Source organism: Sceloporus occidentalis, unplaced genomic scaffold, assembly GCF_023333645.1.
Source record: "Sceloporus occidentalis isolate IW3139 unplaced genomic scaffold, rSceOcc1.0.p SCAF_5, whole genome shotgun sequence".
NCBI classification, from domain to species: Eukaryota; Metazoa; Chordata; class Lepidosauria; order Squamata; family Phrynosomatidae; genus Sceloporus; species Sceloporus occidentalis.
The window spans coordinates 161,167,468-161,181,726 of NW_028316985.1; the positions used below are offsets into that span (position 1 = coordinate 161,167,468).

Here is a 14,259-nt window from a genome sequence, read left to right on the forward strand (position 1 = left end):
GTGATCCCAGTCCGGTCTATACATGTTTAGAACTGTTTATTCTGTGCATTGTACTAATCAAAAAGAGGGCCCAATGGCTCCTTAAAAACTTTTTGACAGCTGCTAGTAAAGCACCAGTTTTGGAAATCTTCCTTTTAAAATATATTATAGCTTCATGTCTCCCAGCCGACATGGACAGTAATTTTTTCAAGCATGGCAATCCTTCATCCTCTCATCTTTAAACTAGGGAAGAGGCTCCAGGCCCTGAGACTCAGGACTAGAACTAGAAATCTGGGAACCCAACTCTCCATCCCTGCTTCAAAATACAGCAGGTGAAACCGAAAAGCATCACTTGTAATAGGAAGAGCAATTTTTGGTCACTGTCTCATGCTGCCTGATAAATATATTGCTTTTCTTGAAAGTAATCCCTACATGTAATTGCTATTCCCATCTAGAGCATCTATGCTTGAAAATAGGATTGATTTGCTTATTCTCATATGATATCAAGTTACAGTGCAATGGTAACCTTTGGCCCTTCAAATTTTTGTCTTAAAATTCCCGCATTCTTTCACCATTGGACTGGCTGGATGGGACTGATAGATGTTGTACACCCAAACATATGGAAAGCCATTTCTCCATCCATGCCTACAGGTTTTCTTGGTATGATCTCATGCTGACACAAAGCTGTCTTACCCTGAATCAGACTGCTGCTATTAATTCAGTCATGTTTATTCTGGTAGGGACCTTTCAGGGTTGCAGGCACAGAAATGTCCATGCCTTTACTTGACATTCTTGAATAGGCAATCTTCTCTCTTCAAAGCATGTACTCTTCTATCAAGCTATGGCTTCTCCAGAGGTACTTGTGATCACACATGTGTTATCAGACCATGCTTTGCAGAATTTTTCAGCAGCACATTATCTTCTTGACATAGTGAAAATGAATTTAAATAACTGCCTGGCTGTACAAATACAGCAGATGATAATATATTCACAAGAGTTATTTTACAAAGTCACATTAGGTGACTGTTTCACTACCTTGGAGAAAACATATCCAGCCTGATTTTCCTCTATGGAATCAGAGGCTAAATGCTCTCTCTGTGTGGAATGGATTGCTCTGAAGTTAGGTTTGAAAGGGCATCCTGAGTACATGGAATAATATGGTTTTTGTATAAACAAAGGACTTATTTTCAAAGTTGTCAGTGTGGTTAACACACACAAACACACACACACCAGTGATGACTATGAGGATTGAGATCCTGTAATTACTTACATGATAATAATAATTTTGCACTTTGTAGCCCTACTTAAAATGAGAAAACAGGTATTAATAGACAAAGCTGGATCTAGAGATTCCCTCTGGCTTGTGTGACCATAGCATTACAATAAATTAATATATTCTGATATAGACAAATTTACCAGGATTTAGAAGAAAGAGTTTTTACAAATTCCCCCATTTTGTTACAGTTTGAAAATAGAGTCCTAAGAGTTTACATAAGGTAAAAAGATATCCACATTATTATGCAGAGCTTGATCCATTTTAACTCCCAAACCATACTGCTATCTCTTCTTTGTGTTGCTTGAGCCACTCAATATTGCTCTTCAGAGTTTCAACTGCCTGTTTTCTGGATGCTTCCCCAGCTCCAGCATTAGGATACTTCTCAAAGAAATTTTCCATCTTAAGAGAAAAAAACAACATCATGTACATTAACAAGTGTGAAAGAACTTGTTTGCCTGGGGATTAACCCTTGTTTTGCTTATCTCAGGTCTGCAGGATTTTCAGGGCACAGTCTCTCATGCATTGTACTTTCCCTCACTAGTTTCATATCAGCTGCATACCAACATAACAATCATCATGAATAGTCTTCTAACTGGATTGGTGCTCTCTTGTACTTGGCAGGGTGCTGTAATGCTCTTGAGCTGAAGAATTCACAACAGACCAATATGACTCTGAGCCTGGGAAAAATTACTTTGAGGATTGACAAATCTTAAAAGCCTCTAGCTAGCATTGAAAACATTTGTTTTCAAATTTGGATTGAGGCAGCAATGTGTGTGTTCAACCTTCATCCTCATGCCACTAGTTGTTACTGTTGTGTGCCTTCTAGTGGTTTCCAACTTATGGTGACTCTAAGGCTAATCTATTACAGGGTTTTCTTTGCAAATTTCTTCAGAGGGAATTTGCCATTGCCATCCTCTAAGGTTGAGAGAGTATAACTTGCTCAAAGCCAGTGTGACGTAGTGGTTTGAGTGGACTGTGATTCTTGAGACCAGGGTTCCTGCTCTTACTTTAATGCCTTCTCACCCCTGAATTGGCCCATAGCATCTATAGAAGGAATATAAGCTGATGAATCTGGCCTGGTGACATATGATTAGACTCTCTGCCCTTGCCAACACTCTGATTCATGTCAGATACACCTGCACTGCTGAACTGTTGGGTTTTTTAAAATTAAGATTTAATTTAACATATGTTCTGTTTTAACCTGTGTTGTAAATTGTCTCTGGTCTCATACTAGGAGAAAGGTGCAGTATAAATGAGTAAAAGGAAGAAACTAAGGGACCTGACACAGAATGTATAGGTTGATAGTGTACAGTAGCTGCAATGTTACATACATTAAGTGGAGTGAGACAACCACCTTGGATGGCAGCAGCAGCAGATGCTGACTCCAATGGAGGTGATACAACAAATCTCCTCTGGATTTGAGATAGTTTAAAAGGAACTATCCAAGGCACTGGACCTGTTTTGGGAAGAGGACATAGTACCTTGGATAACTGGTGCCTGGATTCCTCAACCCACTGATATGGGGGCCACCAGTGGGTGGAAGATGCTGTGGTACAGCACTAGCAAGTTTAACTATTCTTCCTGAGCTCTGTTGCCATTCCCCTCTTTTGGTCAACAAAGTGGTCTGTGCCTCCTGGCCTACCCTGTACTCTCTGAACCAGCTGGATTTAGCCAGATATGGCCCCTGTCCCATTGTCAGTGTGCAGTCATTTACCTGACACAGCAAAATATCTCTGAATGATCCTGATGCTAAAACATCACTCAGCAGTGTGAGAATGATGTGCTTTCTGCACCTCTTCCCCAACACATCTATAAGGAGAGACTGACATCAGTTGCATCCTGCACTAACTGGAATTTATCATTATATCTGAAGAGAGTTTAGAGCATTTCCATTTTGGACTAGAGCTCCCAGAATCTCCCAGACAGTATGGTGACTATTGGCTTGGCACTGAAAGTTGTAGTACAAAAGAGTAAGTTTTCTAAGCTCAGCATCCAAACTGGATAAGTGAAGTATGCAAATCCTCACCTGCCAAAGCTGGAGCTCTGTGTTGAATGTTCCTGTTATTCTTGATGGTAGGCGCCCAAGATTTCTGTCATTCAGTGTGTATCTGGAAAAAAGAACACAAGCCAATGAGAGCCTGTGTGGTGTAGTCATCAGAATTTAGGATTAGAACTGAGAAGATATGAATTTAAATATCCAAAAGACCATGAAGCCTAGAGGACCTAGTTGGACCTATCCACATTGGAGGCAGTCACAAAGGCGGAACCCATGTATACAGGGCACTGCCATTGTAACGCAGCCACTTCATACTAGGGTTAGGGACTGTGAGGCTGTTGTACGGTCCCTAACCCTAGTATCAGCGCTGGTGCACCGATTATTGGTGGTGTGTACTGCGCCTATGTTAGGAAAAGTAATCAGAACTGACTTTAGGTTTGATCAAGGTCCTAGCAAAGTGTTGTCTGGAGGGCTGCCTGATTGTGGAATTAACTCCTAACGGAACATGAGAGTAGTTTTTTCTCCACCTCCTCCTCCTCCTCCAGAAAAATAATCACAACTATTCTGTTCCATTGGGCTTTTAATGTTTAGTATTCTCTTACTCTTTAATTTTAATACAACTCTTCAAGTTTATTGTATGGTAGGATGCATTTCCCTAGTCACTGTGAAGTTTAAAGGTTTGTATTATATATTATCCTGACTATCAGGAAGGGAGAGATGTGAATATAATAAATGAATGTAAAAATTGGATTTGGGTGGATAGCACAGAAACATTGGGAGTGAGCTCTTAAATGCTCTTCCCCTAACTGCCTATGATCTTCAGCAAGCCCCAAGACTTGTGTTTGGGCAGAAAGTACCTCCACACATAAATTCACCTCTTTGGGAGTGGAGTATCTGTGGTGTTACAAGCGATTTTAGGGCACACTTTTTGGGACAGGCAAGAAAAGTTGTTGGGCAGGTTTTACATAAACACTATTCCTAGAATTATTATGCAAATATTATGCTGAAGGTGACAAAGAAGGGAACGAGTGAAACAAAACAAGGTTTATGTTCTGTCTTTGGTGGCATGTGGATATGACTGCATTTATGGTTACATGTATCAGATCTTGAAAGTGCTTCCAATCTGAGGGCCATTTCATTGTTTTCCAGATTTTATTAGAATTTGAATGGATTCTCTCTTTATAGCTTGATATAGCTCTGTGCATTCTATTTCTTGTTTTACAGTTTCTAGCTTGCCCTGGTTCATACTTCCAATATTCCATGTTACACTTAGTCTTTGGTCTTTCCCAGTAGCTGGTTGAATGCATTTTCACCCAGGGATTTCATCTTCCAGCACTCTCTCTTGCTTAATTTTAGACTGTCTCAACATAGGGTTTTCAAAATAAAAGACATCCAGAAGTGGTTTGCCAGTGTCGTCTTCTGTGCAGTACTAAGCAGGAGTTAGCTAAAGTGCCACTCCACTGTATTTAAGAGATTTAAGAAATCCTCTGCCATTGTGTTGCCTCCCAGTAGCTTCCCTTCTGGAACTCTTCTACCACTTTCACTATTGGAGCTATCAGTTCTCTTCTGCTAATGAAACCATAAATCTCTGAAGAGGGTGGCATCTCCACTTTGAGCGTTCTGCTTGAGGTGATCCAACTAGGAGACTCTTGAGAAAGTCTAGTCTCCTGACAGTATTATTCTCAGCCAGTCTGACACACTCAAATACCACATTAAGGGATGGAGCATACAACTTACCTACTGACTAAATATTCCCAGTTAAGGCGAACCCAGTCCCAAACCATGGTTTTGCCATAGCTGTTAAAGGAGATGTATCGCAAAACAGTGAACACATCTTGACTTTTAATGAGAGTTGTGTTGTAGATGCACTTTAAAAATCTAGGAGGAATCAGATAAGAAATAATTACACAAGATGATAAGTATTTCATTAAGGCTGCATGGAAAATGAGCTGTAGACCGCATCTTGAAACACCCTGCCATTAAGACTAATTTGTAAGGAACAAGAAAGTTCTTTAAAAATTTTAAACACACACACACAGAAAAACAAGGAACAACCCTAATTCCACAGGTTGTGTCCATAAAACCAGACTCCTCAAAACATCAATTGGGAAGGCCCTAGTGAGAAAGAGGAGTGGGAGGAACTGGATTAAATGTCCCTTGATATTGCAACATGGCATATTTTTACATTAAATGATAAATAGGTTATTACCATATGCACAGGGCCAAGCCAGCTGGGCTTCATTGTCAGCTCATGTGAACTGACTGTGTGACATAAAACATGCCCAACATTCCCCTTTTGCATGTTAGCCAGACACTCCTTCAGGGAAGCTATTCATGACTGGCTATATAGTTAGAAAGCCCCAGATTAATTTCCAATGGTCAATGAATATTCAGGGCTATTTAGTGAATATGAAACAGTAAGTGTGTGTGTGTGTGTACAGCTTGGGAAAGTTACTCTTTAGACTATGACTCCAAGAATTGTCGCAGCCAACTGGGTGCTATAATCCACAAAGGTAACTTTCCAATCTGTAACATTTATAGTGGGGTATAACAGTAGGTCTCATTTGTCTTATTTCATTGTTTTAATAACCACAATGCATCACTTTGCAAAAAATTGGACCTGGGAGCAATGGATGGCAGAAGAAGTCTAACCATCTCTCTCCATATCACTGCTCTGATCAAAATGGCTCCCTAATCCATATTAATTTGTAGCATCTTCATAGGGGATACTAACTGGATCTTCTACCAAGACCCTAATCCAAATCAAGAACATCATATTTGCCTAGGAATGGAACTCCCCACTTTTCTTTCCTTTATCATGGAATTACTACATAACATGCATTTTGGCAGTGAGCCATTTTGGACAAAAAATCCCTAAACATAAAAGAACAACACTGTGATTTTAGAAACTCTGCTGTATACCCCCTGCCACAGGTAATGGTGACAAGGTGTGTGTCCTTTTTCTGTTGTATCGGTCTGCAACAGTCTCTTCCTAGAGAAGCTGGTCAACATATGACCCTGAGCATCTTCAACCTTATCTTATTCCTGCAGGTCAGGCTGGATTAGAAATGGATGGGAAACCACTCAGGAATTCCAGGAATCTCCAGGTAGAGCTAGGAATGAAACCTACCTAAAACCCTGGAGAATCACTTCTGATGAGAATTAACAAAAGTGTGGTAGAAAGACTCAGTATAAGGCTGTTCCTAAGACACCATCTTTGTCTTCTTTTTGAAATCAACTGCATTTTTTTTTGTTCAAGCCTTTTAGCTTTCTGTCAGTTTTAATGATTGATTCCTCAAACCACTGACTGGAAATTGCTGCTTGCTTGTTTCTTGAATTCAACACAGAGAAATGTAAGGTATTGCACTTAGGGCGGAAAAATAAAATGCACAGATATAGGATGGGTGACACCTGGCTGAATGAAACTACGTGTGAAAGGGATCTAGGAGTCCAAGTAGACCACAAGTTGAACATGAGTGAACAGTGTGATGCGGCAGCTAAAAAGGCCAATGCTATTTTAGGCTGCATCAATAGAAGTATAGTGTCTAGATCAAGAGAAGTAATAGTGCCACTGTATTCTGCTTTGGTCAGGCCCCACCTAGAATATTGTGTCCAGTTCTGGGCGCCACAATTCAGAAAGGACATTGAGAAACTGGAGCGTGTCCAAAGGAGGGCGACAAAAATGGTGAAGGGTCTGGAAACCATGCCCTATGAAGAACGACTTAGGGAGCTGGGGATGTTTAGCCTGGAGAAAAGAAGGTTAAGAGGTGATATGATAGCCCTGTTTAAATATTTGAAAGGATGTCATATTGAGGAGGGAGCAAGCTTGTTTTCTGCTGCTCCAGAGAACAGGACCCGGAACAACGGATGCAAGCTACAGGAAAAGAGATTCCACCTGAACATTAGGAGGAACTTCCTGACAGTAAGGGCTGTTCGACAGTGGAATGCACTTCCTCGGAAGGTGATAGAGTCTCCTTCCTTGGAGGTCTTTAAACAGAGGCTGGATGGCCATCTGTCAGGGATGCTTTGATTTGGATTTCCTGCATGGCAGGGGGTTGGACTGGATGGCCCTAGTGGTCTCTTCCAACTCTACGATTCTATGATTCTATGATTCTATGATCCTATGAATGTTTTTGATCTTTTAAATAGCAATAGAAAGTACATTTCTATACCACTTATCAGTGCACTTAAACACTCTCTAAACAGTTTACAATCTGTAAGTCAATTGCTCCCAACAATTTGGGTACTCATTTTAGCAACCTATGGAAGGATACCAGGCTGAGTTGTCAGATATACTTTGATTGAGATTGCCTGCATGGTAGGAGGTTGGACTGGATGGCCCTTGTGGTCTCTTCCAACTCTATGATTCTATGAGTTGATCCTGGAGCCCTGACTAGGATCGAATGCACAGCCTTGTGGCTGTAAATGGCTGCAGTACTGGCATTTAACCACTGCGCCACCAGGGCTCCTAATAATATTATACAGTGCACCCTTCTTTTACGCGGGGGATCCATTCTGGACATACACACCCTGCGTAAAAGAAATAGCACGTATGCTTAGCCCCATTACAAGTAATGGGGCTCGTGCTCATGGTGCTGCGGGGTGGCGGCGGCATGTACGCGCCATGGGCACACACGCCATTGTTTCTTCCGGCATGCGGCATCACTTCTTATGGCGGTGCTTTCAGCGTATGCATATGATGCGGGCACACTGTACAACACTCTGAATGCAAAACTTAGTAAATACTTTTAGTGTGGGAGGTCAATAGTATTTTTACACTAACCTGTCCAGTAGGGTGATGTTTTTCACTGATGCCAGGCCATATAGCAACTTCTCTTTTTCTTGAGCTAATGCTGTATTTTGATACTTCTCAAACATATAATTCCAGGCTTGCTCATTGCCAGAATGCTGCATCCCATAGCGATAAACCAAGAGACGGAGATTCACATCTAGGCTAATGTTTAAGAAAATGACATTATTGAGGAGGTGGCATACCTTTCACTTTACTCTGTGTATGCTTGTTGTGTGTTTGTTTGAATGAAATCTATAGATATACATTCACCTTGTTCCTTTCAGCCATTCTTCAAATAACCGAGATGCGTTACTCAAAGCCTCTGGATCATTCATGTCACATGCAAATTCTAGAACTGTTGTACGTAGGAGACTGGAAAGAAAGAAAGAAAGAAAGAAAGAAAGAAAGAAAGAAAGAAAGAAAGCAAGCAAGCCTATTAATTTTGGATATGTTAAATATTGAATATATTCAATAAAGCCAATGCGACTATTTGGTACACCAGGCTTGTTTTCTGAAATAGTGGCTCTACATACCACATAGGGTTGCCAGGTGACAAACAGGACAAGGCAACTGCAACAGGCTGGGGCCAGTTTTATATCACAGGAGCCTCCAGAAGCCTCATAGTCTACCAGAAAAGGAACTCATCAGAGCAAAGTAGCCAGAAGTCCACTTCTGGTTCTCAATAATGTGTAGGGTTTTAAAATGTTAAACCTTACAAGGAGGCTTTGGAACTTATTTAAAAGGTAAATTGTTCTACCTGAAGGCTTCCAGAAGCAATTCACTTTATTTTATTTAATTGTTTGGGTTTTTTTGGTCAGAGGAAGATATGTTTGGGAATTCTGAATGTTTCAAGAACCACAAAATGCTGCATTTTGCCCACTTATGTTTTTTAATGGTTGTGTGGAAGAAGCAATTTCAGAAGGTAGAGTTTGCAAGACAAGCCACACATGCTAAAATCCCTTCTTCTACACAGTTCTTAAACATACAGGAGTTGTGTCCTGTTTTTCACTTGGCAGCCCTAATACTCTGTGACAACCCAGTTTGGAAAGTGAGAAGACTTTGAAAAGCAGTGATGTGGTATGGCAATTCATAGAATTATGTAAATACTTTTGGTTTCATAACAACTTGTATAATAACAGGGAGCATTTGAAAGTCAGGGGATGTTGGCCCACTGGGTTACATATAAACACTGTTGTCATTTTGGCAAGCTCTGTTTCTTCTCTCTCTGTCTTCCAGCTAGCAAACTGGGTTGCCAAATGTCAGTGGAAGCAGTGGGTTTCCATGACCAAGTGGGAATCAAATCCTGATCTCCAGAGTCATAGTCCAGTGTTGAAACCATGGCACCACACTGACTCTACACAGAGCCATTTGCTACCACCATTCTGGACCTATTGCAGCCCTGCTGAAACCCACCTATCCATAGCCAAACTATATTCCCATAACCAGACACAATGAGATTGCCTAACAAATGCTGAGTTCTGCTGGAGTCTCCCAGAAGTTGCAATGGCTGACCCAGTCACTTTGCATCTTGCTATGGCAGCATAGCCTGCTTTGAGCCCTCCCACTCTCCACCAGGTATGGATTAGCCATGGGGCTATGGTAGGTCTTGGTAGGTCTTCAGCAGGGATGTGGTAGGTCTTGGAGGAGGGCTTTGGTGATTGCAGAGAGAGAAAGTGAATTCCAACTGCTGCTGTGACTGAAAATAAACCCAAGCATCCATACTGTTATGTACATGTGTACATTGCTAATGGGATGCCAGCCACTGAATCACAGGATTCCATAGGATACAGTCATAGCAGTTAAAAATCACAGTGGTATTAGTATGTAGTGTAAAGGAATTACTGTTCAGCTTTTTTGCACTGATTGTTTAATGCTAATGAGTCTGGCTGCTTTCTAGTTCACACTTAGGATGTTTCTGTCCCACTATTATGAACAGATGTTTTGCATTTATCTACAGCTATAGTCCTTCAAACAGAGATGGGTCTGATGAAGGTTGAGAGTAACAGAATCTGTAAGGCAGATTCTGAATTCCAAAAGAAATGACAAATGAGTGCTCACGACTATACATATATGCAATGAGAAGAAATGCTTTACCTATTAATATGGTCACCATCATTCTTCCATTCTAGCTGATCTGCAATGGGTTTGACCAGGTTACGAAAATATTCCTAGAAGGCAGACACAGTGTCAGTAGCCATTGTGGGAAAAAAACCAACCAATCTATACACATTATGAATAGAGACACAGGTTGAATTTCTGTTGGTGCACTACTCCAGAATAAATATGACAGTATAGGTGCTAGCAAAGGAACAAAAAGGGAGCAGCAGCAGCAGCGATAAAGATAATTAAGCACTTGAGAAATAGGCTATTCAAAATAAGCAAGTTTTTGTCTACCTTCATAGTGCTACTGATTTAAAACCCTGCAAAAAGTTCAATTGCTAATCTAATGCAACAAACGATTTCCAGGCTGAGTACTGAAAAGAGATTCTACATAGGTTGTCTGTTATTTTTTCATGGGCTAAGCCTAGCTGATGAACATAGTTTGAACCTTTGCACTCAACAGATCTTTAACAGTAGGTGGAATTTCACTAGGATGGGTGTGGGTGAGGCCAGAACACAATAAACAGGCTATTCCTCATCCCACTGTCATTGTATCTGGCCAAATAGTCTCCCCACTACATACATTCCAACTTCACCCATTGTTATCACAAAAGTCTGCATTCTGTTGTGTCAACAGAACCTGTCCCAGTGACATGTTGCTCATGTTGTTCTATTATCTATTGGTAATAATTCTCTGTTAAATTGATGCTAAATGAGAACAGCTGATGAATCATTAGGTTCTATACATATGCCATAGCATTCTGTTCAGCGATCCTGTCTTCTGGTTATGCCAAGTAGATGCAGATGGGATTACTGGTCACTCTCCATGCAATGATATGCCAAACTTTAATGTAATCTGTGCATTTAAATAAAGTTTAAAATGTGATTTAAAAAAATAATTTTCTAAGTTCTGCTATGTGAGTTTACTTTATAAGTGCTGGACCTTATATAGTTAAAATGGCATAATTATTGCACAACTGAAATGTATAATCAGAACTGAGTGGATCGCAGCATTTGTAGCAGGCAGTGGTGTCACTGCGAGTCTGTGTGGGGTGTATGTGGACTGCACCGGGTGATACTCAACCAAGTGCACCTTCCCTCTCTGCTGTGTGGTTTACTCATGAGTAAAATGGTGCACTGGAAGAAATGAAGGGAATGTGCTTCTTTGACTCCACTCCAAGCCCCACCCTGACACACCGGGTGACCCCTAGTGCAGAAACACCACTGGTAGGAGGGCAGAAAAACTTGAGGGGGAAACCTATGGTGGGAGGAAGCATAAAAAACAGCCTGATAAGAAGCAAGTGGACACTGAATACAAAATATCTCTTGCCAGGAAGACAGAAAATCATGGCATGGAAGGGAATATAATAATAATTTATGTATTATTTAATAGCCTGCCTTTTTCCCAACATGGGACCAAGGAGGCTCAGAACAAGATTACAACAAGATAGAACTAAAACCCTGATGACATAAACGTGAACAAACAATATTAACTATCATGGAAAAACACGCATAATTTGAGAAAAACACAGCACCCACACACCAATAAAAGCCCTTTACATGACTCCTTAATCACCCGGTCCCTGCTTAAATAAAAAGGTCTTAACTTGTTGGAGACAGGAGAAAAGACCTAGCCCCCCATGCTGAGAAAATGTTTACCAAGATAAGTGTCCAAAAACTATGTAGTATAATAGCCCATATTTCTTTACTTTCTTACCTGAAATTTGGGATAGAGTGTATTATCATCTTGAAGCATATTTCCAATATAAGATACAGCTGCTACAACTCTTTGCCATGGTATGTATTCCTTTTCATTTTTCAGGTATTTTGTTAGGTTCAAGGCATAAGAATAATTGAGAAGTCTGGCCCTGGGGAAGGTGTGAGGAAGAAACAAATCTTTAAACAGACAGTAATCCAGTTTAGCACCAAATACAGTTTTGTCTATAGGCTTTGTGTTTCTTTCCACCCTGTAAAATGTTTTGGGGTTGGTGTTCAAGTAGTTTCTGACTTATGATGACCCTAAGGCAAACTTATCACAGGGTTTTCTTGGCAAGTTTGTTCAGATGGGGATTGCTATTTCCATCCTCAGAGGCTGAGGGACTGACTTGGCCAAATTCACCCAATGGTTTTTCATGGCTGAGCAGGGATTCAAACCCTGCTTTCCAGATTCATAGCCCAACACTCAAACCAGTTCACCATACTGGCTCTTAGCTCACTTTCACAATGCTGGCATGTTGCTGTACTTACTTAACTGTATTATTCTGTTAGTTAAATGCAGAGTTTGAAATAAATGGTAGCACTCAAAGCATTTGGGAGAAATAAATGTCCTGGAGCTAAAGTCATGCCAACAGAGCAATTTCAAAATACAGAGGCAGAATCCATTCCAATTCTAACTAAAATCTGTGAACAAATATGGAAAACAAAACAATAGCCAACAGATTGAAAACCCTCAAAATACATTCAATCCCCAAGAAAGGGGGCATCAGGGATTACAATAACCACTGGACCATTGCATTAATCTCCCATGCAAGCAAAGTGATGCTTTAAATTTTGTAACAAAGATTTTTGCCATAGATGTTGTGACAAATGCCAGCTGTCCAAGCAGGATTGAGAAACATAAGAAACACTAGGGATCATACTGCAAGCATATCTTGGATAATAGCGTGCACCAAAGTATTTCAGAAGACAATCAGCCTGTGCTTTATAGATTATAACAAAGCCATTGATTATGTAAATCATGAAAAACAATGGGTTGCTCTTAAAGAAATGGGTGTGCTACAATATTTGTCCTAATATGTAAACAGTACTTGGGACAAGAGGTCACCATCAGGACAAAAAACAGAGAAACAGTTCAAATATGTGAAGGAAAGAACTTCAAGGTTTAATTTTTTAAAAAGGAATGCAAGAGAAAGCAAAAACTGAGAGATCTCCCCATCCTGAACAGCTTCTGGGAAAAAGAGAGAAAGTAGGCTCAGGGGAATTGTGTGCTCCAGCGCAGATGAAGAGATGTGCACAATGTATATAGAATGAGCAGTAAATTCCCTCACCTGTAGACAACTGCATCACAAGAAGTATGGATTTTGTTTCACAGATTTCATTGCTTTTACTTATACTAGCCTTCATACAAACTAGGTGCCCTCTGGGTGTGCTGGACTATCTTCTCATCATTCCCATTTAATGTCCATGCTGGCTGGTGATGGTGGAATTTGTAGTCCAACACATCTGAAGGGCCACAGGTTGGGGAAGGCTTTCTTATACTATATTGACAATATAAACAGCACATTAAAGAGTTACCCAGGCAGCATAGTTAGTTGCTCATTACATTTATACTGCTAGTTTCTGCTCATCCAGCTCTCAGTTAGGGAATGCAGTTAGGGAATTCCTACATAAAATGGCATGATTTGTACCTTCCAGTTAAATGTGCAAGTCAGACATTAAGTGATCATTTGATGTTATATTCCTCAGTGTTGTGACACAGTTCACAGCAGTTTAAATGTATCAACATGCATCCAGTTTATATAAATGGACATGTATTTTGAGAGAAAATACATATTTATGTAATTCTTTAACGGAACATATGTTTTCCATCACAGATTAATGTAGAAATAGAAAAGTTTTTTGCACATTGTTGTTGTTGTTGTTGTTTGGAGGAGAAGCCATATGCAAGTGTGGTACACTGGAAATTGATAGTCTTGGTTCATCTCTACAGTTAGCTATCTGAGTGTCTTCCCACTTTCACCAGTGGTGACTGGTAGCAATCATATCAGTGGGATAGGGAATCCACCCTGGGTTTTAGACTGAAATTTAAAAGAACTATTCAAGATGCTGAACCTTTTTAAGGTAGAAGGTTCAGCAGTTTGGATATCTCCTGAAAGTCTGGACTAAAAAGACCTAAATAGGCTGCATTGGCACTGCAGAAATAATATAGATTAACACAATTTTAATTGTGATGACTCCATGCTATGGAATCCTGGGATTTGTACTTTGTAATGACACCAGGACTCTTTGACAGAGAAGGTTAAATGTCTCACAAAACTACAAGTCCCAGAATTCCATAGCATGGTGCCATGACAGTTAAAGTGGTGTCAACCTGGATTATTTCTACAGTGCAGATAC

The 14,259-nt window shown here is 40.3% G+C and overlaps 1 protein-coding gene across 1 annotated transcript in view; it reads right to left on the reverse strand.

Moving 5' to 3' along the window:
* Window positions 1-1,259: 1,259 nt before the first annotated feature.
* ENPEP (glutamyl aminopeptidase) overlaps window positions 1,260-14,259 on the reverse strand; it is a 71,614-nt gene continuing 58,614 nt past the window's right edge. Inside the window, exons 14-20 of the mRNA XM_089527070.1 lie at window positions 11,861-12,011; window positions 10,138-10,211; window positions 8,314-8,415; window positions 8,035-8,205; window positions 4,989-5,129; window positions 3,282-3,363; window positions 1,260-1,654 (exon numbers count right to left, since the gene is read on the reverse strand). Coding sequence (XP_089383196.1) covers window positions 1,517-1,654; window positions 3,282-3,363; window positions 4,989-5,129; window positions 8,035-8,205; window positions 8,314-8,415; window positions 10,138-10,211; window positions 11,861-12,011 — 859 coding nt within the window. The 3' untranslated portion in view covers window positions 1,260-1,516. The remainder of the gene's footprint in view (window positions 1,655-3,281; window positions 3,364-4,988; window positions 5,130-8,034; window positions 8,206-8,313; window positions 8,416-10,137; window positions 10,212-11,860; window positions 12,012-14,259) is intronic.